General features: G+C 51.2%; 1 protein-coding gene across 19 annotated transcripts in view; it reads left to right on the plus strand.

Moving 5' to 3' along the window:
- Positions 1–26,334, plus strand: part of Myo9b (myosin IXB) — an 88,973-nt gene that overhangs the window by 49,807 nt on the left and 12,832 nt on the right. For 7 of the 19 annotated variants that reach the window (XM_075987014.1, XM_075987021.1, XM_075987016.1 and 4 more), the window contains exons 5-23: positions 13–112; positions 341–441; positions 1,084–1,213; positions 2,694–2,783; positions 4,871–4,987; positions 5,383–5,517; positions 6,425–6,546; positions 8,537–8,678; positions 11,748–11,952; positions 12,429–12,510; positions 13,574–13,663; positions 15,524–15,637; positions 17,344–17,383; positions 19,207–19,329; positions 19,997–20,077; positions 20,498–20,608; positions 22,252–22,374; positions 23,890–24,206; positions 24,620–25,495. In XM_075987014.1, the coding sequence (XP_075843129.1) occupies positions 13–112; positions 341–441; positions 1,084–1,213; positions 2,694–2,783; positions 4,871–4,987; positions 5,383–5,517; positions 6,425–6,546; positions 8,537–8,678; positions 11,748–11,952; positions 12,429–12,510; positions 13,574–13,663; positions 15,524–15,637; positions 17,344–17,383; positions 19,207–19,329; positions 19,997–20,077; positions 20,498–20,608; positions 22,252–22,374; positions 23,890–24,206; positions 24,620–25,495 (3,099 nt within the window). The remainder of the gene's footprint in view (positions 1–12; positions 113–340; positions 442–1,083; positions 1,214–2,693; positions 2,784–4,870; positions 4,988–5,382; positions 5,518–6,424; positions 6,547–8,536; positions 8,679–11,747; positions 11,953–12,428; positions 12,511–13,573; positions 13,664–15,523; positions 15,638–17,343; positions 17,384–19,206; positions 19,330–19,996; positions 20,078–20,497; positions 20,609–22,251; positions 22,375–23,889; positions 24,207–24,619; positions 25,496–26,334) is intronic. The other 12 variants (XM_075987024.1, XM_075987022.1, XM_075987030.1 and 9 more) reach the window with 5 other exon arrangements.

The raw sequence follows: 26,334 nt of genomic DNA on the forward strand, positions 1-26,334 counted from the left end.
GGTCACCCACAGGAATTACCATGTGTTTTATTATCTGCTGCTGGGTGTTAGCGAGGAGGAGCGCCAGGAATTCCGGCTGAAGCAGCCTCAAGACTATTTCTACCTCAACCAGGTAAACAGCTCCAGCCACGGCGCCACCTCTGCCCCAAGACTGTCTGCCACAGGGAGGTCAGGCCACCACCCTGGCCCTGCTGGGTCACCAGCCCAGCCTTGAGCACACACACAAAGGCTGCCATTCATTCACAGCCCTGGCCCTCCTTCTGTCCAGCCTGGATTGCCCTGCTCACTGCCCTCCAGGCCAGAAGTGCCTGAGTGCCCACGCCTTTGTTTTTTTTTCCAGCATAACTTGAATATTGAAGATGGAGAAGACCTCAAACATGACTTTGAAAGGCTCCAGCAGGCCATGGAGATGGTGGGCTTCCTACCTGCTACCAAGAAGCAGTAAGTGGACTGCTGAGCCTCCAGCTCTGACCTGCCCCCTATAGAAAGTAGGAGGTATTCCACACGGAGCACCGGAGAGGGCTGCAGCCAAGATCTAGGAGGCAGTAGTCCAAACCAGTTGAAACTGAGCGTGATGGTGTGCACCTGCCATCCCCACACTGGAGAGACTGAGAGAGGAGGGTTGCATGTTCAAGGGCAGCTTTTGCTGCACAGTGAGACTTTAAATTAAAAAAGCAAAACAACAATCATTCCGCAGTAAGGTTAAAAGTTCAAGGCTGGCCTGGTCTCCATAAACAAGACCCTGTCTGTTAGCAAAAACAAACAAGCAAAAAAGTTAAACTAAGTTTGCATAGTGGTGTATATCTGCTCCCTCAGTGCTTAGGAAGGCGTCAGGTGAGGGTAGCCTGGGCTACATAGCTTGAACCCATCTCTAAAACGAGCAGGGCTGGAGCTGGAGCGCAGTTGGTAGCAGGTGTGAACTACCCGAGCCAAGTGTGTCGTCTGTGAGGTCTATCTGGCAGCAGCACTCGGGAGTGGGGATGGGGGTGTGAAGTGGAGAGCACCCCTGGCCTGGCTGCACGAGACACTGCTACAGAGACAAGCAAGTGACACAGGCCACAGTAACCTCTCTCTCTGTCCCAGGATCTTTTCTGTCCTCTCAGCTATCCTGTACCTGGGCAATGTCACCTACAAAAAGAGAGCAACAGGCCGGGATGAAGGCCTGGAAGTTGGGCCCCCTGAGGTGTTGGATACCCTCTCCGAGCTCCTGAAGGTACTTCCTGTCTCCACCATCCTTCCTTGCACTTGCTTCCTGGCCACAGCCTCCATGGTCTCCTTCATTCATGGGCACATATCCACACACACAGGTCAATGTAAACAAGTGAGACCATGGTTTCCTGGGCTGCTGCTCTTGCTCTGTGTGGCAGAGGCTTGTCTAGTTTCCCTAAACCCTGTCGCATTCCAACCACACATAAAGCTGATGTGCTAGCATGCCCTTGTCGTCCCAGCACTTGGGAGGTAAAGGTAGGGAGATAAGCAGTTCAGGGCTAAACATACTCAGAAGTTGAGATCACTAGGTGTGAATCCCAGCACCTTCATGACCGTCTGTACCTCCAGTCCCAGGAGATCTGACAGCCTCTTCTGTCAGACACACTTTCGTTGGTTTTTTTTTTTTAAATTATTATGTATACAATGTTCTGTCTGTGTGTGTGCCTGCAGGCCAGAAGAGGGCACCAGACCTCATTACAGATGGTTGTGAGCCCCATGTGGTTGCTGGGAATTGAACTCAGGACCTTTGGAAGAGCAGGCAATACTCTTAACCGCTGAGCCATCTCTCCAGCCCCGGCTTTCGTTGTTTTTAAGACAGGTTTTCTCTTTGTAGTTTCAGCTGTCCTGGACTTGCTCTGTAGACCAGGCGGGCCTTGAACATAATTTTTTTTTTTGACAATTAAATTTAAGACATATAGTTTGGGGCTAGGCGTGGTACCATAGGCCTGTTGTCCTGGTCACTTGGAGATTGAGACAGGATATTTGAGACCTGCCTGAGAACCTCAGTAAGACCCTCTTCCCCAACTCAAGAAAGTGTTATGATGGGGGCTGGAGATGGGGCCCATGATGGCTGCTTCCCTCACACACATGGAATCCCAGGCCCCTCTCACTACACCAAACACGCTAAGCCCACATGTGCAGACACAGCTAGTGATGGTTTGAAGTGGGAAGTCCAGCTTTCCTGCAGGTGTAGTCTCTGCTGCTTCTCCTGGGAAGATTTCTGGGAGCACTACTGGCACCTAGTGGCTGAAGGTAACGCTGCTGGGGATGGAACGTCAGGGCCTGGAGCTGTCTAGATAAATCTTTAAACTTGTCCTGATGAGCCAGGCTTCCAGCTTACCTTTCTGTTTTATTTTTTTAGATAGTGTCCTAGAACTTAGATCCACCTGCCTCAGACTCCTGAGGGCAGGGATTAAAAGCATGTGCTACCACACCTGGCCTTGTGGGTTTTTGCTTTCAAGTTTTATATTACATTTTTGTTTTTATTTTATTTACCTGTTTATTTTTGAGACAGAGTCTCAAAAATAGGTATGTGCTTATGCAAGAAGGAGGCCAGAAGAGAGCGCTAGGTGTGGGGAGGCCCTTCCCAATCCAGCTTCTGTGGTCTGTCCTGCCCTACCCAGCCCTTCAGGGCTGGCCTCCAGATGCAGAAGGCCCAGCAAGTGCCTCACCTCCCGACCTTTCTTTCCCCACTCTGGAAATAGGTGAAACGGGAGACCTTGGTGGAAGTCCTGACCAAGAGAAAAGCAGTGACAGTCAACGACAAGCTCATCCTGCCTTACAGCCTGAGTGAGGTAGGACCGCAGCCCTGCAGAACCAGACCTCTTCCTGTGGCTCTGCTTCTCATGAGATCGTCTCAAATGTGCAACTGCTGCTGAGCCACAAAGTGCAGAGCCCATGTGGAAAATTCCTTCCTCTGCACACACGCTGGAGAACTTGGTGTAGGAGTTGGGTGCAGCATGAAGTTAGCAGTAATGCCTCTCAGAACAGACCAGAAATAACAGTGGCTCACTTACCAGTCTAGTGGGCGTGGTCTCATGGCTCAAAATAGAGATGCTTCCTGTGGCTCACCTTGTCGCTTAAAGGGAGTCTTTCCAAGCTTGTGTCAACTGCCAGCATCTACTCTTTATTTTCTTATTGGCCAGAGACAATTTTACTCCATATCCCAGGCAAGCCTTAAATTTAGAACACCCCAACCTCCTTCAGGATGACGGTGGCATGCCACTGTTCTACCTGTTAGGTAGAATTGTTCTTCTTGAACCAGTCCAGGGCACTGGTTGATGACTGACAGGCAGGTAGCATGTAACACCAGGATCCACTGGATAACCAGATGAGGCCTCACCCAGATGAGGTACAACTATCTCAAGATGTATCAAGGCTGCATCACAAGTGTTCAGAGTTTTTTTTTAAAGTATTGAGTAATTTCTGGAATTTTCCAACCGTAGGTAGCTCCAGATATCTGAAAGTATAGATAACTAAGAAGTTGTGCATGGCTCAGAGTCAGAACTGGAACTTAACATTCCCCTCTGTGCTTTCATATGTTCAGTGGCCGTGCAAGTCCAGCATGATTTGGGACAGATCTGGCTCCCACTTGGTTTTGTAAATAAAGTTTTATTAACAAAGCCATGCTCATTCATGCTCACTGCTGCTCTGGCTGCAGGTGCAGCGCTCAGTACTGCTATAGAGCCCCCCCCCCCAGGCCCCAAAACCTGAAAATATCAAGCCCTTGCCTTGTTCTGGAAAGAGGTGACTGGCCTTTGTGCTTGAGGTGGCCTTTCTGTGGCCCTCAGCTCATAGGTCTCTATGTCATCCTCTCAATTTGCTGGTGTACTCTTCCTAGTACAGTTCTCTTAGCTCCTTACATCTCAAGAGCAATGCGACTTACAAGTTGAATTTGGATTACACCAGGAAATGGATTACACCAGGAAAGGACCTGATAACAGGGTGTAGGATGCTCCCAGTGGGAGCCCTGCCCAGGGGAATCAGCTTACATTGCCAGAAGACAGCATGGACAGTTTGAGCCTTTGTGGGCCAAAGCACCCCTGACATGACTTGACATCTCTGCAGTGAGCCCACACCCTGTATGGCTCAGGTATCCCCCCAGAAAGGCTGTGTGAGCGAGTATCCCCAGCAGAGGCAGCATTTTGTGTGGTAACATTTCTGTAACATCCAGGAATTCAGAACCAGAGGGACATACTCAGCAGCTAAGGCGGCTGGCCACATCCATTGAGAGAAGGAAAGAACAGACACTCCTCACAGTAGATGTGCTGAGAAGTGCTCCCTTGCCTGCTCCATGGCTATTCCACAGTTGTGCAGGTGGCATGACTGGTCTCACACACACCTCAGCTGGTTTGCCAAACTGTACACCCATGCCAGGTGCTGGAGCCCTCAGATTCTGAGCCTAAACAACAGGTGTGACCCAGTGACCAGTGTAGGAGCAGGCAGACCTCAACACAGGGAAGGTAAAAACCCTGATTGAGGGCCAGAGGATGGTTCAGTCAGAAATGCCTATGCACGTGCTGGCCCTAAATTCAGATCTTTGGTATACATACAAAAACTAACTGTGCTGACACCCATCTGCAACCAACCATCCATGGGGGAAAGGCGGGGTCAGTTGTTTGATATTGTTCTGTCCTTGGCTACGTGGCAAGTTCAAGGCCACGTAGAAATAAATGTTTAAAAAAGAAAAGTTAAAATATTAAAGGAAAACAAACAAACAAACTAGTCTCAAGCCTAACACTGGACAGGAGATGAACCATTTTACCTGTTGATTTTGTTGATGAAACTAAGACAAAATTAGATTGGTTCCCTGAATTTCAGTACCATGGCCTGCACCTGGCAAGGTTGACCCACCCCAAGTGAGACACCCCTCTGCCCACAGGCCATAACTGCTCGGGACTCCATGGCCAAGTCTCTGTACAGTGCCTTGTTTGACTGGATTGTGTTGAGGATCAACCACGCCCTCCTCAACAAGAAGGACATGGAAGAGGCCGTTTCTGTGAGTACACAGGCCCTGAACTGGCCAAGCACAGACCCCATCCTTGGGATGAACCATGGAGGCTGGGAACCTGTAGGGTCTCTGCAAACAACAGGCTCGGCAGAGGACCCCTTACCTTCTACAGAAACTTGGTGTCTTCATGCAGGCACTAGAACAACACAATGTGGTGGGCCAGCCTTTGTTAGGCCCCAGACCCTGGGTTCCACCCCAACGCTTATTGCAAATGTAGGAGTCGGGTTCCGTCAATAAGTAGTAATGGTCCTGTTTGCAAAAATGATGATTGCCAAGCTGGTGGCAGCTGTGCCCAGCTGACATCAGTACCACACATCCCTGCTCGTGCAGCAAGCTCAGCTTCCCCGGGAGGCCCTGGCTATAACTACACCTTGTCTCCCCAGTGCTTGTCCATTGGTGTCCTAGACATCTTTGGATTTGAGGACTTTGAACGGAACAGCTTCGAGCAGTTCTGCATCAACTATGCCAACGAGCAGCTGCAGTATTACTTCACCCAGCACATCTTCAAGCTGGAGCAGGTGAGGCCTGTACACCTACTCCCCACCCCAATCCAAGCACCCTGAAGGCCTAGCAGTGCCCTTCAGTACCAGCGGTGCATGGGGCTCAAGACCACAGGTTCCCCGGTCTCCAGTACTCTGTCCCTGTTCTCAGTGGCACACTCAGCCCTCCTAGAGTCTTTTCAATTCTTCTGGATGTTAGATGCCACTGCAGCAAGGCAATGGGGGTGCACATTCTGTCATACCAATCTGTGTGTCCCCTAAAGGTGTTCAAAGCATGACCTCTGTGTCTTTTCCTTTCACCATGGCAACCTCTCTGAGGAGGCAGGACCCATAGGTATGGACAGGCAGCCAATGCACATTCTGCAGCCGTATCTCAGTTGTCTGGGGTTCCATCCCAGTTACATAACTAAGTGTAGTTAGTCACCTCCTCATCTCCTCACCCCCCCACCCCACACTCCCACAGGCCCTGGAAACCCTGTAAATTTGGTGACCCTCTAGCCCCTGGCCAGTGGAGTTATCAGTGTTTGCCTTTCCACTGCTGGGTTTTTTAACCTAGGAGAATGGCTCCATTTTCACCCCTGCTCAAGTGTCAGAACTGCCTTGCTGTTTAAGGCTGAGTGATATTCCATCTCATGGCCAGGTTGTGTTGAATTTATCCAGTCATCTGTCACTGTGGCTGCGGTATTTTGTCATGTAAACACACATGTACAAGTCCTCTTGGACTTGCACTTTCGGTTCTCTTGAGTCGCACTGAGGGGAGACTTGCTGGAGCCCCTCATGACTCCCTGAACTGTCCACTGTGACAGGGAGCCGTCTCTTTGTTGTCCCTGGAGCCTGAGGACATCAGCAGGACTAGTTCTGTGAGTGAGCGAGCCCCCTTTCCAAATCCAAGGTGGTGCCCTCCTTAACCTTCCTCACCCTACAGGAGGAGTACCAGGGTGAGGGCATTGCGTGGCACAACATTGACTACACCGACAACGTGGGCTGTATCCACCTCATCAGCAAGAAGCCCACAGGCCTCTTCTACCTGTTGGACGAGGAGAGCAAGTGAGTGTCCCTGCCCTGGCTGTCGAGCCAGTGCCAATGGAGGGGCCCAGTCAGGTTCCTTGGACTGCTCAGTTTCTCACATGCATTTGCCTAGTGTTTCTGCAGCATGTTCTGGAAACAGCAGACGTGTGACTCACCTGTGCTGGCTGAACACATCTTTACAGGAAGGCTCCTGTGTTCCGGGAGCAGGGCTGGGGCTTTGCAGAACCAGCAGTGTGTGTGCTGGGAAGGGTGAAAGGAGTCTCAGTCACCCAACTGCCCTTACAGAAATCAATTAGCTTTGGGTTGGTTTCCATGGCTGTGCTGACCTCTCATGGTCCTGGAGACTACATGCCCCCAAATCAAGAAACCGTCAGAATCTTAGAGTCCAATCCCATGACATTTACCGGAAGAGGCCAGAGAAGCTTTCCCTGTCCACGGTGCTGTGGTGAGGCTGGAGGCTCTATTGGTGCAGCTCCTGCCTAGCACCACAGAACACACCTGCCATTCTAGGGAGGAGGCAGGAGAATTAGGTCTCCAAGGTCATTCTTGAGAGAAGGGGTAGGGTCCCAGAATCGCCTGCTTCAGATTCTGTGCCTCAGGCCAAATCCCCAGCCTGTGACAGAGCTCACAGTGGAGAAAAGGGCCAGGCGAGCTCTGTGACAGGAGCACAGGAGCTGACTCTGTCTTCAGCCGCTGAGGAAAACCAGGCCTACAACCTACTGCTGCCAGCAGTTTCACTGGGTGCCCCGCCCTGTGTCACACTCTTTTAAAAAATATATTGTTGTGATTAGGTGTCAGTTGTATTGTTGTCGGGTGGCAGGTGTGTTGTCAGGTGATTGGTGTGTTGTTGTTGGGTGACTGGTATGTTGTTTTCGGGAGGCGGGTGTGTTGTTGTCGGGAGGCGGGTGTGCTGTCATCAGGTGGCCAGTGTGCACTGTGCATGCAAAAGCCAAAAGACAACTTTGTTGTTTCTGACCTCCAACCATGTGGTTCCTAGGGATGGAACTCCTGCCAGCAGGCTTGGCCACAAGTATCCTCACCTGCTGAACTGTCTTGCTGGCCCTGGTTTTAGCTTCCTGAAACAGCCATGTTTTAATATTTATCACTGCAAATTTTTTAATTATTTTCTTTTTTGGGGTGCTCAAGGCAATGAGTATCCCACCTCCCAGACCTTCTTCCAAGCCCTGAATTACTGTGTCTCCCTGCCAGAAAGCCCTCCTTCCTCATCAAGCTGTGGAGCCCCAGAGCCAGGCATCTGGCACACACCTAGCATTGCCTTTGTTTACAGTAAGGCTGGAACCAGCAGGGTGTGCCAAAACCCAGGGAGGCATTTCCCTTCCAAGTGGCAAAAATAGCCAGGTACAAGGAGTCTCTTACTCCTCCATCTCCCCCTTCCCAGCAGAACAGAACCTTGCTTTATCTGTGAGGCCATGCTCACTCTCCTTCATGAGATCAAGGGCCTCAGTTCCAGGGCACACATCCAGGTACACATGGATCTAAAACTAGAGGCCACTCCAGAGTGGGATCTGAGAAGCTAGCAGACCCATGCCTGGAGATTGATAGAGACAAGCAAACCTGATCTACAGTGGAGGGGGCAGCAGAAACAACCTTTTGGGGTATATAAGAATTGTACCCCTGAAACTCTGTGTTAATCCTGTGGTCCCACACTTGCCACATGAATGTTCAGTACATGTTGAGAAGCTGACAAGCTTCTAGCGGCAGCTAGGTAGCTTGGTCAGTTAAGATGACAGCCTGAAGACTTGAGTTTAATCCCCAGGGTCGGGTCCTCTGGTACACAGAGAAAACCAGCTCTTGCAGGCCGTCTGACTTCCACAAATGCATGCTCACACTTATACACCATGACAATAAAGAAATAACTAAAGAGGTGCCAGGACTCATCCGTCCTCCATCCACACTACCTGGCATCAGCCCCTCTCAGCAGCTTGGTGTCTTTCCACTCTCCTCTCACTGTGGGTTCCTGGCTGAGTGTGTCCTTCCCTATCTGCAGCTTCCCACATGCTACAAGTCACACCCTGCTGGCCAAGTTCAAGCAGCAGCATGAGGAGAATAAGTACTTCCTGGGCACACCAGTCCTGGAGCCCGCCTTCATCATCCAGCACTTTGCAGGCAAAGTGAAGTATCAGATCAAGGTAGGTGTGGCCCCACGCCCACGCTGCTCTCTTGGACCCTTTGCTGTTTTTCAGTGGGGACAGCACATTCTGGGGATGCTTGGACTCACTCACCCCCAAACCTCAATGCCAGTCAAGCCAGGGTATTGTGAGTCCTTTCTCATAATGCTCCTAGGACATCCATGGGTTCCAAGGGCTAACTGCCTGTTAAGGTTTATGGAGTGGATAATCCTGGCAGGTCCTACTGCAGATGGGAGCAGCAGATGGGAGACAGACAGATACCCCATGCAAAGAGAACTTGGGTAGATAGAGTTTATTCAGTGGGTAATGGGAGGGCTTAAGGGTAAGGGGAAACGGAAAGAGAGGGAAGAGAAAGGGGGGAAGGAAAGAAGAGAAGAGGCTAAGATCAGCTTGTCTTGGTGGGAAGGGGGAGATTTGGAGTGGGTGGAGCTTTTCTTTTAAAGGAACAGGGTTCCTAGGTGACAGGGCAGGCCAGAATAATTATAACATTCCCGTCTTTTTCTTATAATAAAAAGGCAAAAGGCGAGGAGTTAGGTATGGCAGGTTAAGGGGATGAGGATGTCAAGTTCTCAAGACTGCTTCCTGCTGATTTGTGGGCATCAGAGTCTTGGGAGACCTGAGAAAGCTGGTTACGTCCTGGGGTAGCTGGTTGCTTCACTCCTGTCCAGGATTTGTGGTGTGGAACTGTCCAGTGCCTCTTGGACCTGGCAAGGTGTTGGCAGAGTAGAGAACAAGGTTAAATTTAGGAAGAAAAAAATTTTTCCTTAGGTCCTGGTAATTGAAGAGGAGGGTATCAGGACCAGGGAATTGAGAGAGGGGTGTATCTGACCTGTTTAAGGTGAATCCTTTAGTTTGGCTCCCTGGAAACTCACAGGAATTCTTTGAGTTTGTGAAAACATTAAGTTTTAGATACATGCATTGTATAAACAGCAGTATATTTATGCCAAAATGACTGTGACGGATGTTTTTACACAGTGAAAAGTATCTTTAGAAAATGAGCAAGGAGTCTTTGAAATCCCAATTTGCAGTATAGTAGTGGCAGCTCTCCGCCAGTTAGATAGTAGCTTATCAGAATGTTAAGACTGAATGGCAGCATAATGAGAGAGAAATCTGATAACTTGCATTTGTCCTTGGAACTTTATAACTTGCAGGTACACACCTTAATAACTTGCATTTGTATACCTTAAAACACCTTTTTGTTTGAGTTTTGTATCTTAAAACATTTTTTATTTAAGCATGGTAAGAAGTTATCCTGGGGGCTGCTGAAATGGCTCAGAGGTTAAGAGCTCTGGTTGTTCTTCCAGAGGTCCTGAGTTCAATTCCCAGCAACCACATGGTGGCTCACAACCATCTGTAATGAGATCTGGTGCCTTCTTCTGGCCTGCAGGGATATGTGCAGACAGAACATTGTATACATAATAATAATAATAAAAAAAGAAGTTATCCTGAAATCTGTTTTGTGAGGTTGTCCTTTTTAAACTGGCAAAACCTCTCAGCCATCAAACTGTATCAGAGATCTTTGAGAAGGATAAAGTTTTCCTTGGAGTTATTGATTTAAAAAAAATGACAGAGAACTTACTCGATTGATAGAACCACTTCTCAGGATCCTCCATGGTCTTTAGGCCAGGGGCTTAAGGGCTGTATCTGCCTTCTGCTGTTAGCGCAGGGCCTGCCAGGCTTCAGAAGCTCCTGTGTGTTAGGAGTTTGTAAGAAGACCAGCTTACCTTGCCCTGAGCAGCTAGGCAGTCAACCTTGGCACCATCTTTGTTAGGGGCAACTGCCACCATTTTGTTTGAGCTTAAGAGAGGGCCAAGCCATGGACTTGTAAGGTTCCTCCCCTAAGGTTCTTCCCTCCTGCAGCGGGTTCCCTCTATGACCCACTTTAAGCCATCAACTATGCTTTCAAAATTTACTTTTTTTTTTTTTTTTTTTTTTTTTGTTTTTTCGAGACAGGGTTTCTCTATGGTTTTGGAGTCTGTCCTGGAACTAGCTCTTGTAGACCAGGCTGGTCTCGAACTGTTTTTTTGTTTTTTGAGACAGGGTTTCTCTGTGGCTTTGGAGCCTGTCCTGGAGCTAGCTCTGTAGACCAGGCTGGTCTCGAACTCACAGAGATCCGCCTGCCTCTGCCTCCCGAGTGCTGGGATTAAAGGCGTGCGCCACCATCGCCCGGCTCAAAATTTACTTTTATACTCCACTACGTATGGTGTGTTTGTGTGATGATCCACCTTGGCAGGGCCCACTAAGGCATTTATTACACACAGAGACCCACCTCTGCAGTGCATCTGCTCTCCCCCACCTGCAAGGACCCTACTTACAATTACATCTGTGTGGCCACACCATTCACACATTCACACATACACACGTACATGAAGTAGACAGGAAGTGCTGCCTCCTCAGTGGGGTGAGAACGGGGACCCACTCCCTGGCCTAGATGGTGCAGTGGCAGGATAGGAGTGAGAGAGGCGGGGAATAGCCCACCCCAGACAGGCTTAGCCCAGCAGAGGGAAAAGCAGACAGGGAAGAGTTTAGCATGGCTGGATAGAAACTTTTCCATCTGCCTATTCACTGACAGAAATTAGAAAGCTCCCGTGTTGGGATCTGTCATTAGGCGGCCATTTTAGGTTGTTATTTAAGGAGTACATAGGCCATTTCCCAAAGTTGAGGAGGGGATGAGAGACAAGATCCAATAGCAAATTTATTTTGGACATCCCTAAAATAATGCAAGGAGCAAGCAGATTGATTCAAATCAGTCCAAGGACTGTCGGCACAGGGATTAGGGACCAGGGCTACTCTGAATGGACTGAGACAAGGGACAACAGTCAGAGATGAGAAACAAGATCCCAGTCTTCAGCCATGGGGAATTAGCAGAGATGAATGTCAGTGAAAGCTGACTTATCTTAGCATTCAGTAGGTGTTGTGCACAGCGATGAAGCAGACAGGAAGTTGAAAAGTGGTCCAGATCCAGGATGCCCACATGCCTCAGTCCGTGTGCCCAAGGGCAGGAGGGAACAGGGAGAGAGCCTGGCTGAGTCATGCACCAATGTGATGATTTCACTCTCACCTTACCAGGACTTCCGGGAGAAGAACATGGACTACATGCGACCTGACATTGTAGCACTGCTGCGGGGCAGTGACAGTTCCTATGTGCGCCAGCTCATCGGCATGGACCCAGTGGCTGTGTTCCGCTGGGCTGTGCTGCGGGCTGCCATCAGGGCCATGGCTGTGCTGCGGGAGGCTGGGCGCTTGCGTGCAGAGAGAGCTGAGAAGGCAGCAGGTAGGAATTGAAGGTATACCCTCCCTGGTGCCAATCCTGAGAGCAAGCAACATGATTGGCAAACAGTTATAGCCCATTCTAAATCTAGGCATGACTATTTGAGAGGCAGAATCAGAAAATCATGATTTCAGGTCTAGAATTGAGAAAGTCTATCTTCAGTACTAAAGAGGGTTAAGGTGCAGCTCAGCAGTTGAGCCCCTACCTAGAATCTCCCAGTGAGGGGCTGGGGGCATAGCTCGGGTGGAGCCCCTGCCTAGGATCCCCCAGTGAGGGGTTGGAGTTGTAGCTCAGGTAGAGCCCCTGCCTAGGATCCCCAGTGAGGGGCTGAGACATAGTTTGTGCTTACATAGCATGTACAAGGTCTTGGGTTTAATTCCCATTTCCTCAAAAGAAAAAAAAGCATTGACTGCTTACTCCACAGAAGTAATAGCTTTTGTACCATGGGGGACCAAACAGTGTGCACTCTGTGTCTCCAGCAGGAATAAGTAGTCCTGGCATTCGAAGTCACATGGAAGAGCTACCAAGAGGAGCTAACACCCCTTCGGAAAAACTGTATCGGTGAGCGAGACTTCAGTTTGTTTCCCATTGGCCCTGTGAGGTGTCATTTTACACAGCTGTGGAAACTCTACTATATACCAGAGTTCTTGTGGCCTTGAGTAAGCTCTCAGGCAGCTGAATGGACACAAAGACCCATGCTTGGTGCCCTTCTATCCCCAGAAGGCAGGTCCTGGGACAGCATCTGCTCTGGGCAGGTCAACACAGAGGATGCTTTTCGGTTCCCTTGCCTGGGGGGATGGGAATGGGGCCTTTGCAACTACAGAGTGACAGCCGCTGAGAGAGTCTCCAAATCTGAGGTGCCATTCTGCTGTAGAATGCTGGGCTCCTGAGCCTGAGGGAGGGCTGGAATGTGCAGGGATGGTTCTTCTCTCGTCCCAGTCTGGACCCCACACCATCTTCTGCTGAGGTTTCCTTTCTGAGTGGGAGAAGTTTGTGAGCCTGGACAGAGACCTAAGCCTTCCCCTTTGGCTCCAAGAGGGTGTAAAAGTGCATGTGAACGGGGCTGCGGGTGTTGGCCTCTGCTTGCAGCTATTGGGAGACTGAGGCAGAAGAATTGCAAGACCAAGGCTAACCTGGGCTACAGAGCAAGACCATGGTGCCCATAAAAGAGTTGGGAGTATGCCTCTGTATTTTGGTGCTTGCCTAACACAAATGAGTCTCTGGGTTCACTTCCCTGCACTGACCAAAAAAGTAGGGGCACTTGGAATATGGCAGGTCAGCCATGTTTGACAGCTGTCCAGAAGGAGTTCAAGATCAGGAAGCGGTGTCCCAGCCGTCTTAGAGCCGGGCAGACCCCACAAGGCTGGAAACTGTTGGCATGGGCAGGCATCTGTCAGCCTAGCTATGCTGTAGTAGCCAGCAGAGGAGGGCTGAGACTGAGTCCATCTTGGGCTGCATTAGACAGCCCTGAACCACATCAGGAGTTAGCTTTACTCGTCTACAGGGGACGAGTAAAGGAAATGTCCGTTCCCATGGCTGTTTCTTTCCCTGTGTGTGGCCCCTGCCTAGTCGAGCTGTGTCAGGGCTGCATGTCCGCTGGGTTCACTGAGCTTCTCCCTTGCAGCTGTGCAGGGCTAGATTTCTCCTTTGACCGCTCTGAGGAGTTGGATGTTAACGCTTTTGAGGACATCATGTCTTTCTATGAGAGCAGGAAGTAAGTAGCAGCCAGGCCTTCGCACCCAAGACCAGGGAGGCACAGGCCAGGGCCGCCGTCTGGGAGTTCAGAGCAGTGTCCTTCTCCGGTGACACACTGGCACATTTGGCCAGGTCAGGGCACTGAGGGATTGGCAGAAGCCATGGCCGCTACTCGGAGCCCTCTAGACAGGAAGGCCACGTAAAGAAAGTAAAGACCCATTAACCCTGTGTCACCCCTGTTGTTTTGCTCTTGTGCCTCCCTGGAGAGCGAGGGAGCGGAGGTAAGTGTGGCGTCCATTTGGGCACAAGGCATGGTGCATGGATCACAGTACGGGGCTGCACACAGGGGCTTCTTCAGGCCAACCTTCAGAGTCTAAACATGCTTTTAGAACAACTGAGGGCCTGTGAGATGGCCTCCTGTATAAAGGAGCCACAGACCTGCCCACGTTGGTGTGCATGCTAGATTCTACATGGTGGAGAGAGCCAACTCCCCCCCTCCCTGTGCACACAGGTGTGTGTGCGCGCACACACACAAATACATAAGTAAATACACACACACACCCTCAGACAGACAGACAGACAGATACACAAATACTGAATAACAAGTGAGAGCCAGGACAAGACTCAGTGGCAGAGCAGCTGCCCAGTTTGCATGAGGTCTTGGACACCATCCCAGCAAAAGTGTGGGCTGCAGAAGTGGTTCTGTGTTCTCAGAGGACCCAGCTGCCAGCACTCCCAGGCCAGCCCACAACCACCTGCAATTCCAGCACCAAGAAGTCTGACACCCTTTTCTGACCCTTGTGGGTACTGCATACATGTGCCAACTCTACTTGTATCTACATACATATGGACATAGTTAAAAATAAAATAAATTTTTTAAAAAGTTGACCCTCTTCGGGTCGGTTCCTAACCTTAGTTCTGTCCCTGCAGTGAGGGTCACCTGTGTCCTAAAGGGTGTTGGACATTGTCGCTAGCTGCCATTTGCCAAGTACCAAAAGTACCAAACCCCAGGAATAGTCACATGTCCCCATACATGTCTGGACACAGGTTGGTCCCCTGGGGCTAGAAGGAGGCAGCCAAGAAGTACCAGGCAATGCAGGTCTCTTAAGGGTACCAGGGAGGTTCAAGCCTGGGCCATGCTCTGTAGACCCAACCTATTTTATACAAATTATACAGGCTCATAAATATAGGATCCCGCCTGGCTGGACAGCTCACAGGGAAGGGTGCCTGCTGCCACTCCCAACGCTCTTGAGTTTGATCTTCAAGTCCTCACATGACTGCCTGGAGCTGTCCTCTGACTTCCATGGACTATGGCACATCCCCCAAGGTGTAAAGAAAACCACTTTAAAAATAGAAGACCCTGGCATTCAAAAGATGAACCTACAGTTGAGAGCATTCACTGCTGGACTAGAGCCCAGATCCCAGCACCCACATGGGCTACTTACAAATGTTTGATTCCTTCTGTCACACCCAGTACCCCCTCTGGCCTCCAGAGTACCTTACACACACAGAGACACACATGCACATACACGTATACACACACATGAATAAAATACTTAAAAAAAAAAACAAGGGAAGCTGGGCAAACAGATGTCGATTCTGTGAGTTCAAGGTCAGCCTGGTTTATGTATCAAGATCCAGGCTAGCCAAGGTCCTGTTATAAGTCCATGGCCCCCTGAGCTCAGGGACAGTGGCCATATCTGGCTCAGTCCCCTCGTTCTGGAAGGACACCGTGGTCATTCCTTGCGCACCCCTTCCTCAGATGCATGTTTTGTCTCCTGTGGCCTGGGGACACCCTGGTGGGCATTGGGGGCCCCAGGTGGCGGGCCATGCTCTAACTATTCTTCTTTCTGTCACCGGGTCCCCTTCTGGCCCTTAGCGATTTGCATAACCAAATCATCAAGAGCCTCAAAGGACTGCCATGGCAGGGCGAGGACCCGCGGAGGCTTCTCCAGTCCCTCAGTCGGCTCAAGAAGCCCCGCACCTTCTTCCTGTGAGTCCCCCCAGCTCCTCCAAGTGCAGCAGCCACTCCGCCACCCCCACCTGTCACCAGCACAGCTGGCCAGCTCATCCTCCATACGATCAGCCACTAACACTCTCCCTACCCCCACCACTGCCTCACAGTCCAGCTCTCAGCCAGCCATTGCTGACCAGCCTTAATGTCTTTGGCAGCTCCTGTGAGGAGTCCCACTCTGACTCTGACCCTTTCTGCCCTGGCAGAGCACAAGCTTCCCTGCCTGGCCTTTGCCTGCTGTTATGAAGCCCATACAAGCAAGGAGCGTGTGAAGCCAGGGACCAGGTTATAAACCTGGGTTCCAACCCACGCCTGCCTACATTTCACTAAGTTCCCTTGGGGTTCAGCATTCCTCTGTAAAACGGGGTGATAATTCTTAAACCCCTTTGTGCTGACTGGTTGTGCCCATGAGGAGCCTGACTTTTTGGTTCTTCTTCCCAATTCCACCCCAGAGCCAGGGGCTCACCATGTCACCCAAGCTGGCCTGCAACCTCTAGGTTCAAGGATCTTCCTCCAAGTGGAGAGATTCTCAGCACTTCAGAATTCTTGCTGCTTTTGCAGTGGACCAGAGTTCAGTTCCTTACACCCATCTTGGGTAACTCACCTGGACCTCCAGCTTGAGGATCCCCTCATCTAGCCTCCATGGGTACTGCACTTATGTGCACACATGCTTAAAAAGAAATCTTCAAAGAATCCTCCTGCCTCAGCTCTGGGAACAGCTGGGGCTCCAGGCATGTGCCACTATATCCAAAGGCGATTTTTGCATAAGTTTCTCTGTTACTTTCTTTTAACCCAAATTAATTGAGATGCAGCTGAGGACTGGATGTGGCCCAGGGACAAGGCTGGGTGAGCATTCCCAGCTCTGAGGCATGAGAGCACACAGCAGCTTCTGGCCATGTGCACAGTGATTAGGGTTCTTGTGTGCACTAGTTTTTCCACGTGACACCCAGGCACCGTGGCACTTGCCCAACACTCAGCATAAAAGAAGCGGAGGCAGGAGGATTATGAGTTTGAGGCTAACCTGTCTCCATTGGGGAAAAAAAAGGATGATATTGCATGCACTGGGATGGTGGAGGCAGAGGACTAGGAGTTCAGAGTTACCCTCAGCTACATAGCAAGTACAGGCCAGCCTGGGCTACATGAGACCACTGTGTGACCACTGGGATTGATTGCCAGTCCCTGAACCATGGATTAGGCCTTCAAGTTTTCGTTCTACCATCAGCATCCCGGAGCTGGGGTGTGGCACAGAGGAGGGACATCTCAGTATGAAGGCTCTGGGTTCTGTACCCATCTTGGAGAACCAATAATAAATGCCCTTAGGAGGATTGAGTGAAGAGTCACCCTGCCATTGTTCTTTGCAGGGCAAGTCTGCCCCACCAGTGGAGAGTTGACATAGCAGTGTAGGTCAGTCACTTAGTGTATCAGGGCCCTCAGTGCTGTGTGCACTTTGTCACTGCTGCATAGAGATCCTGGAACCTCCAGCACAGTCTGCACAGGGAGCTGTGACAGGTCTGCAGTGCGGAAGGCAGGAGCTCTCGGGTGTCTGGGGGGAGTCGGTGGCGACCTTGCTGCACTTGTCCTCTCTCTGTCTCTCTGGATCTAACCCGCAAGGCGTGGCTTGCTGAACTAACACAATCCCCAGCCCTATGTCCCTCACATTCACACCGTTTTTAATATTTTGACAGGAAGAGTAAAGGTATCAAACAAAAGCAGATCATTCCAAAGGTAAACCCGCACGGGCAGATGGCGACATCATACACAGCTTGAGAACATCTTTCTCAAGTTGTTCTGAGACAGGGAGGTGGGAGAGAGACACTGAACTTTTGGGACCTCTTTCATTCCTCCTGCTCACTCCTCCAGCTGACACTAATACAAAGCTGTATCACCTGAGAGTGCTGCTCAGGGTGGAGCCCCTGCCTGGGATCATCCAGTGAGGGGCTGGGGGGTGTGGCTCAGAGGTAGAGCCCTGTCTAGGACTCCCAAGTGAGGGGTTGGGGGTGTGGCTTAGGGTGGAGCCCCTGCCTAGAATCCCCATTGAAGAGCTGGGATGCAAACCCCTGCTGAGCCTTTATCAGCGTCTGGGTTCCCAGCACAGAAATCAGATTCTTCTCCCCATGGTGACCTGGCTTTCAGTTGTCTTGGGGTTTCGTCAGAGTAGGACCTGCAATGGTTTACCCAGGAGGAGTTGAGGTCACTCTCAGGAAAGAAAGCCATATTCTGTCTTAAATCTGCCCCTCTAGTGATCCAACTGGACCCCTGAAGGGTCCTCCTCGCCCCAGAGCTGGTACTCCCAGAAGCCCCTGGGCTAATCTTTACCCAGCATGAGTCAGGTACTGCCTGTGAGACCCCTCTGCAGGACAGGGCAGGCCAGAGCCCTGCAAACTCTCCCCTCGGTGTTTACAGGACCCCTGGTTACCAATGGAGTGCAGGCTTCAGAGCCCAGGCTCATTCTGCCACAGGCTATGAGCCTTCTCTGGGGACTTAGAGCCTGTCCAGTGACTGCACTGTGCCTGCCACTGTGCAGTGCTGAGTGTAAGGCACACACTTGTCCACACCCTGGACTACAGTCGTGAAGAGAAAGCAGGTGGCGTGAGGGTTTTGTTGTTTTGTTTTTTTTAATACGGTTAGTAGTTCTTGTCAAACTGTGCAGAGCAGTAGCTGCTGGGATTCTGGATTGTTGCTAAGCATTCTGAGACATGTCCATGCATACAGTGAGGTGTCAGAATGATGCTGTTTCACTACGGAGTATATTCCGTTTTCATCTTAGACTCACAGCTAGAAAGTAATCTGACACAGCAGCACTAGTTGCGTGTGCGTGTTTGTGTTAAACTATCAGTGCCCAGGACTCACATGATGGAAAGAGGGAACTGACTGCTGCAAGTTGTTCTCTGACCTCCACACGTGCACATAAAATACATTTTTTTTTAAAAAATAACTTGTTTTGTTAAGTATAAGATTGGCTATGTATAGTGACACATGCCTGTCATTCCTCTAGGGAAGTGTGAGGCAGGGGAACTGAGTTGCAGGCGAGGCTACAGAGCAGAATTCTGTCCCCATAAATGAAAAGTCCAGTCCAGGTGTAGTGGTGTGTGCCAGTTCTCAGAGCAGTTGGGAGGTTGGAGGCAGGGATAAGGAGTTCAAGGCCAGCCTGGGCTACATGAGCGTTTTAAAGGGAAAAAGTATCACCACAGACTTGAAAGCATGTTGGTTTCAGTGTGGTGTGCTGGACCAGAGCATTTAGTCACAGGCGAGGAATCCGCATGTCCTGGGAGCCATATGGCTTCTGATATTCACAGACCTCTGTCTAAACAGGCTCCTAGCCCTACCCACAGCCAGAGGAAACATGGTCCTCCTGTCTTTCACCAGTTCATGCTGGCATTTGAGATCTAATGGCTTTGAATTCATGAAACTCCTGGCATAGGCAGGAAGGACCTGAGTCCGGCCCCTGTCTTGAGGGTGAGGGATGGGGGAGAGGGTGTGTTCACCCAGGGAGCCAGTGCCGCCTTTAGGCTGTGGCAAGCAGGCCCGACCTTATGTGTCTGTCATAGAACCTACTGGACTCCAAGTCCCTAAGGCTTATCATTGGCATGACGCTGCACGACCGCACCACCAAGTCGCTGCTGCACCTTCACAAGAAGAAGAAGCCACCCAGCATCAGTGCACAGTTCCAGGTGGGGCAGAATCTGTCTCAACATAGGTGTCTGGTGTTACTCGCATGCCCTAGGTACAAAATTACCCCTGTTTGAAAGCCACTGAGATTCAAAGGAGAGCGTTAGTTAGCAAGTCAGTCACCGTGGCTGTTGAGCCATGTTCTGAGGTCATAATGCTTTCCCACTGGCTTCCAGGAAGCGGAGAGATATTACTTTGTTATTTATTGGTCCAGGATCTCGTGTCCTCCAAGTTGTCCTCAGGTAGTCAACAGGTGTGGTGTGTGCTAAATTATTTTTATTGTGGTGCTGGGATGGAGCCTGGGACATCTCTACAGGTCTGTAAGGCTGAGGATGATGCTTGCCTGGCATGTGCAAGGACAGAGTTCGGCCCCAGCCCTGCAGAAACAGAAAAGGAAAGGAAAGGGAGATGGCCTTTTCCATGCTCCCCTCCAAGGTGACTCATCTGCTCCACCTCTGCAAAAACAGCAGCCATGTGGCTCCAAAAGAGTCTTGGATCAACCATAGGAATCCTCACAGCTGAGGCAGCAAGCAGAGCCTTTGGATGGCTCCCTTGCATATATGACCCCCAGCAGCCCAGACGTGTCCCTCATATAGCAGTGCAGTGCTCTCCTCTCCGCTGAGCTCTGCACCTGGCCAGCAGCTCTGTCTGCATTCCCTCTTCCTGCAGACATCTCTTAACAAGCTGTTGGAGGCGCTGGGCAAGGCCGAGCCCTTCTTCATCCGCTGCATTCGCTCCAATGCCGAGAAGGTGAGTGGGGATCTCAGAATATTGGGGGGCAGGCCTTGACCACCAATGTGGGGACTAAAATAGCCACAAGCAGGAACTGGAGCTGACACTCAATGGGTAGAGCACTTGTCCAGCAAGAGGTCCCAGAGACTATCATGGCACCATGTTAGCCAGGTGGGTACATGCCTGCCATCCCATCACTAAGGATGTGGAGGCTGGAGAATTCAATAGAGTATGCGGTACCCTGGGCTACATGAGGCCCTGCCTCAGAAAAGAAAAGAAAAGAAGAAGAAAGGTTGGGGCAGAAAAAAAATTAACCTTTAGGAGTGGTCAGCCTCTGAGCTGGGGCACAGGGTGAAGTAGCGGGGAGGACGGGGCACGGACGACATGACAGTACACATTACGTCCCACAGAGCCCCTGAGCACTTCATGCCTTTGCAGAAGGAACTCTGCTTCGATGATGAGCTGGTCCTGCAGCAGCTGCGCTACACGGGCATGCTGGAGACTGTGCGCATCCGGCGCTCCGGCTACAGTGCCAAGTACACTTTCCAGGTAGGCCACCCACACCTGCTCCCTCTGCCCTGCAGGGGTGGCCACCGCAGCAGACCTGGAAATACCTGTGAACTGAATGAACTGGAAGTCTCATTCAGGTCCTTGACTGAGCATCTTCTAGCCTGGTGTTTTGATGTGTCTTGAGTGTATTTGTTCACACTTATTTTGTATTTTGTATATAACATAAACTCATCATGGCATAATTATGGAGATCAAAGGACTTGAGCAGGAGTCGGCTCTCTCCTCCCACTGTGTGGGTCTTAGATCTTGAACTCAGGTTGTCAGCCTTGGCTACCAGCTCCTTACCTACTGAACTGTACCACCTCACCGGCCCCAGTGACAGCAATTGTAACACTGTTGTGAGTGCTCCACAGTGCCCAGGAACAGGCTGGACCCTTCCTCTGCCTCCATTTAGTTAAAACACAAGGATAGGACATCCCGAATCTTTCATCTCAGCTTTCAAAAAAGTCAAGAGGCTTGCTGTGACTTCCAGGCCAGCCTGGGGTGCAGAAAGAGACTATCTAAACAGAACAACTATGTCTTTTACATAGTGGCTGAGGGTGTGTTCAGTGGATGAGTGCCCCAGGTTCTAGCCACGGACATCCCTGCAGTGTGCCAGGGCAGTGCCACTTCCAGCATAAGATCCCCTTCTCAGTGGCTGGGAGATGCCTTAGTGGGCAAGTGCTAAAGTACAGAGACCCCAGCCCTGATAAGACCCTGGCCTGCCTGCAAGTCCAGCCTCAAAAAGTCAAGACAGGGTCACAGAGTAAGCTAATTATTGAGACTCTCCGGATCCGTGAGCTCTGGTTTGGCTGAAAGAATAAGGTGGAAACGCCAAGGAGGATGACTCCCTACAACAGCCTCCAGCCTCTACTCGCACTTGGTTGCACATCTTGCATATTTTACATGCAAAAATATGATACACAATGTAAATGGAAAAAAGCAATAATAAAATACCCTGTCCTGTGTCATCATTGGCATGAGACCAACTTGAGCTCTGTCATAGTTAGTCACTTTTCTGTTGCTGTGATAAACCAAGCCAGCATGTAAAAAGGAGTGTTGAATTGGGCTTAGGGCCAGAGGGTTCTTAGTCTGTGCTGGTAAAGTGAACACGTGTCATCAGGAGTGGCAGAGAGCACACTGAGAGGCCTCAGAGGCCACCCACATAGCATACTTCTTCCAATAAAGCCTTGCCTCCTAATCCTTCCCAAACAGTTCCTTCAACTGGGTCCAAGTATTCAATCATATTTGTCCCCACTGTCACACCAAGTCCTCCGTAGTCACTCATGCATAACTTCAGGGAATAATAAGCACAGGAAACAACTTTGAGAGCTGGAGGAATGACTCAGCAGGAGGAGCAGAGATTGGGATCCATACACCCACACACAGAGGCTCTTGACACCGCTCCAGGGGGTCTGACGCTCTCTGCTGCCCTCCGTGAGCACTGTACATACACAGGAAGAAAACCAAGTTTGAGCTTCAGGAAATAAGTTTGGAAATAAGTGAGGTCCAGCTGTGTCCAACTCACATGGCACAGGCCCCAGGACTTGTAGCGCCAGCACCAAGAGAGGGAACCTGGCCCTACTCATGAAGTAACTGCAGCCGCCAACTGTGCTTACACTGTCCTTCCCTACCCGTGCCAGGACTTCACGGAGCAGTTCCAGGTGCTCCTGCCCAAGGATGTCCAGCCCTGCAGGGAGGCCATTGCTGCCCTGCTGGGGAAGCTACAGGTGGATGGCCGGAACTACCAGATTGGGAAGACAAAGGTGAGTACTGCCACACTTGCAACTGCCGTCCCACACCCACTCCACCCACGTGTGACCTCACGCTTCTCTCAGTACCCCACACTGCTCTGAAGGGTCTGGGCTCTGCAGCAAAGTGCTCTCTGTCACGAGGACCGAGTACCTGAGGCTGGGTGCTTAGCACAGAGGTCTCTGATACTCCCTGTTCTGGGAGCTGGAGAGCTAGGCAGCAGGGAGGACAGGACCCAGGCCAGCTCTTCCAGACCCACACAGTCTATATAGAGGGCCAGCAAATCCTGTGAGAAGCACATTTGTTCTCTTCGACGGGCACCCGGTGGAGACGACACCTCTTTCCACTGGGACCCACGTCCTGAAGGTCCCTCACCTCAGGGTTACAACACTGACTGAAGCTTCCAAACAAAATGTTAAGAGATGAGGCTCATCCAGACCATAGGTCGGCATGAGGCTGCTTCCCTTTCTTGTGGTATCTTCCCTTCCAAACACCATCTTGAGTCTCAGCGTGAGCTGGTGGCTGCCATTAGCATCACTCAGCTGCTCTTGCTGCACAGTTGCACTCAGGCCCTGACCAGTTCCAGTCCCAGACGGGTTACCTGGGGACCCAGCAGTTCATACTAGGGTAGTGCCCACTAGAGTTGAAACCAGATGTTCCCAGAAACACACCATGTTTAGACTAGTCACAGCCCTCAGGGTGCACAGTCCGAGTGCCCATCAGACTGGGTGAGCAGACAGTGGCCTGTCCACAAAAAGGAACAGAACTCTGATATACTATGTCCTGAACTAGGAGACAGGTTGAGTGATAGAAACCATACATACAAGGCTGTTTGCTGTGTGATCCCATTGACATGAAATGTCAGAACTGGTACGTGCCTGTCATTCTAGTGTTTGGATGATTGAGACAAAATTGTGAGCTCCTCTCCAGCCTGGGTTCCAATAGTAGGATCTTGTACCCCCCCCCCCAAAAAAAGAAAAGAAAGGGTAGTGAGATGGCTCAGCTCAGTTGGGAGATGGTACAGTTCATACGCACTTGCACTTGCCGTGCAAGGATGAGGACCTGAGTTGGATTCTCAGCCCCCACTGAGAACTGGCTGGGTGGACCATTACCGCAATCCCACGATGGTGGGGCGGAGCCAGGAGCCAGGTCAGTGAGAAACCTTCAGGTTCAATGAGAAACCCTGTCTCAAAACATAAGGTGTGGAAGTAGCCTGGTGTTGGCCTGTGTCCTGTGTGCACACAGTGATGAGTGCTGTGCTACATGAATTCTGCTTCAACACACTACAGTCCCTAACCTGCTGGTGAGGACACCTAAGTAGTAAGGAAGATCAGGGGTGCAAGGCCAGCCTCTGCTACATGGTAAGTTTATGACCAACCTGGGCTACACAAGAGCTTGTTTAGCAAAAACAGCATAGTCTCAGGTCACTAAAGTCACAGCTGTCACTCCAGACTTGGTTGATTGCATTGCCCCTGCTACACAAACTCTGCAGGGCTCTGCAGGTGACACACCTCTACCCCTGCCCACAGGTCTTCCTGAAGGAAACAGAGCGACAGGCCCTGCAGGAGAGGTTGCATGGCGAGGTCCTGCGTAGGATCCTGCTGCTGCAAAGCTGGTTTCGTATGGTGCTGGAACGCAGGCACTTCCTGCAGATGAAGCATGCTGCCCTGGCCATCCAGGCCTGCTGGCGCTCATATCGTGTACGCCGTGCGCTGGAGAGGACACAGGCAGCTGTGTACCTGCAGGCTGCTTGGAGGGGCTACCTGCAGCGTCGGGCCTACCACCGACAGAGAAATAACATCATCCGCCTACAGAGCCTCTGTCGTGGCCACCTGCAGCGCAGGAGGTAAGTGGAATAGGAATTCCCACCCAGGAGCACTCCCTGAAGAAATGCCCAAGATCACTAGCACCCAGCCTCAGGGTAGAACTGGGGACCTCAGGCAGGGTGCAGGGAGATGGGGAAGGCCTGACTACAAACAAGCCATTGCAGGCTCAAGAGGGAGAATTCTGGCTGCTTCTTCCACGTGCCATCCAGGACAGGTGATTCAGGCCTGGTGGAGGGGCTGCTTGCACCAACTCAAAATACCTCTCTTCCGCTATTCCCATCCCGAGCATCCAGTCCTGCTGATTGGGAAACCACACTCAGTGGACGTTGGCTGGGTCTCTGCAGGTGGGGCCTAGTGGACCTCAGCCTTCTGTGCTCCCGAAGTCACCCAGATGTCCACTTCAGACACAGTGTCACACTTTCCTTCCCACTAGCTTCCACCAGATGATGTCAGAGAAGCAGAAGGCAGAGGAACAAGCCAGGGAAGCTGCAGCAGAGACATCAGAGGTTGAGCTGGGCCCTGCAACCACAACCGAACAGCTATCTGAGCAGCCTATTGTGGAGCAGACTGGGGACCTTGAGAGTCTGGGTGTACAGACTGAAACCTGGATGAATGACAGGTCCCCAGCTGGCATGTCCTCACCTAAGAAGGAGGCACCCAGCCTGGAAAAGGGCACCCCAACGCAAAAAACAGAGCCAGCAGAGAATCACGAGAAAGTCCCCAGCAGCCGGGAGAAGAGAGAGTCGCGGCGGCAACGAGGATTGGAGCATGTTGAGCTACAGAACAAACACATCCAGTCCTGCAAGGAGGAGAGCAGCACCCTAAGAGAACCTTCCAGGAGGGCCAGTCTGGAAACGGGGGAGAACTTCCCTGAGGACACAAAGGGATACAGGGAAGATGGACTGCCCTCGGGGGCATGGACTGAGGCCACAGCCCACTCTCCTTCAAAGCAGGTGCAGGTTGTGGAAGCCCCACCTGGGAGTCCTAGTCTCAGTCCCATACAGCGGCCCACTAGCCTGGCCCTAGACAATAGGGTCATCCCAGTGGTCCCCATCACCACTCCCGAATCCCCCAAGGATAAGGCCAAGGGTGGGGACAGCCTCAAGGCTCAGGACAAGCCAGAGAGTCCCAGTGGCTCTACCCAGATCCAACGGTACCAACACCCAGACACAGAACGGCTGGCCACCGCTGTGGAGATATGGCGAGGCAAGAAGCTGATAGCGGCTGGTGGTACCAGTACCATGCTGAGCCAATCCCTGGACCTGAGTGAGAAGCACCGGGCTGTAGGGGCAGCCCTGACTCCTACAGAGTAAGTCTGCCCACTATGCAGGCCTGGGGGTACTGGGTGGGCAGCACCAGCTCAGAGCCCAATGCCTTAAACACGTGTGGCCATGCTTGTCAGGCAGGGGTCAGTAGAATAAAAGGCGAAGGATAGGAGCAGACCAGCATTCAGGCAAGAGTAAGGTTTGACAAGGAGCTCACTGAGCATGTGTCAGGTCCTGGCCATTCCAAGCACTGCAAAGATAATGAACATTGGCCAGGCAGTCTGTAACAGGACTGGCTGTAGAAGCCAGGCCCCTGTGGGTCTTCCTTTACTCCATGTTCCCTGGGTCTCAGTTTCCCTTTCTGTGACAAGAAAAGGAGAAGAGGTACCTCAGGGACCCCATTTCTAGCCTCTGAGACCCATGCTGGACTGAAGAAAGGGAGTGTGGAGTTGTAGACAGGCCACCTATGCAGGACTTCTTGGCTGTGGTACTGCTGGATTGAGGCCCAGAGTTAATTGGGGACACCGTGTATCAGAATGCTGAATGTTATCACTGGCCCCTCCCATCACGTGCCAGTAGCCTGGCAGATCATTGGTAGGTGGGTGGAGGGTAGATGGGTAGATGAGTTTGACGGGTGAGTAGGTAAACATGATGAATCAAACAGAAGAATGGATTAGTGTGTAGGTGGGTGTTGGAAGGATGGTTGAATGGAAAAAGAGATTGACTGGTAAATGGAGTATGAGATGGCTGGGTCCTTAGGTGATGGATGGAACCAGGGATAGATGGAGGGATGCCGGATAGCTGTCCTCTCTGTCTGCTCTGTGAATGTTTACTGGGATGGGCAAGGAAACCCCACCCAAGTGAAAGCCACTGCACTGGGACC

The sequence above is a fragment of the Microtus pennsylvanicus genome, chromosome 9 (assembly GCF_037038515.1).
Source record: "Microtus pennsylvanicus isolate mMicPen1 chromosome 9, mMicPen1.hap1, whole genome shotgun sequence".
NCBI lineage: Eukaryota > Metazoa > Chordata > Mammalia > Rodentia > Cricetidae > Microtus > Microtus pennsylvanicus.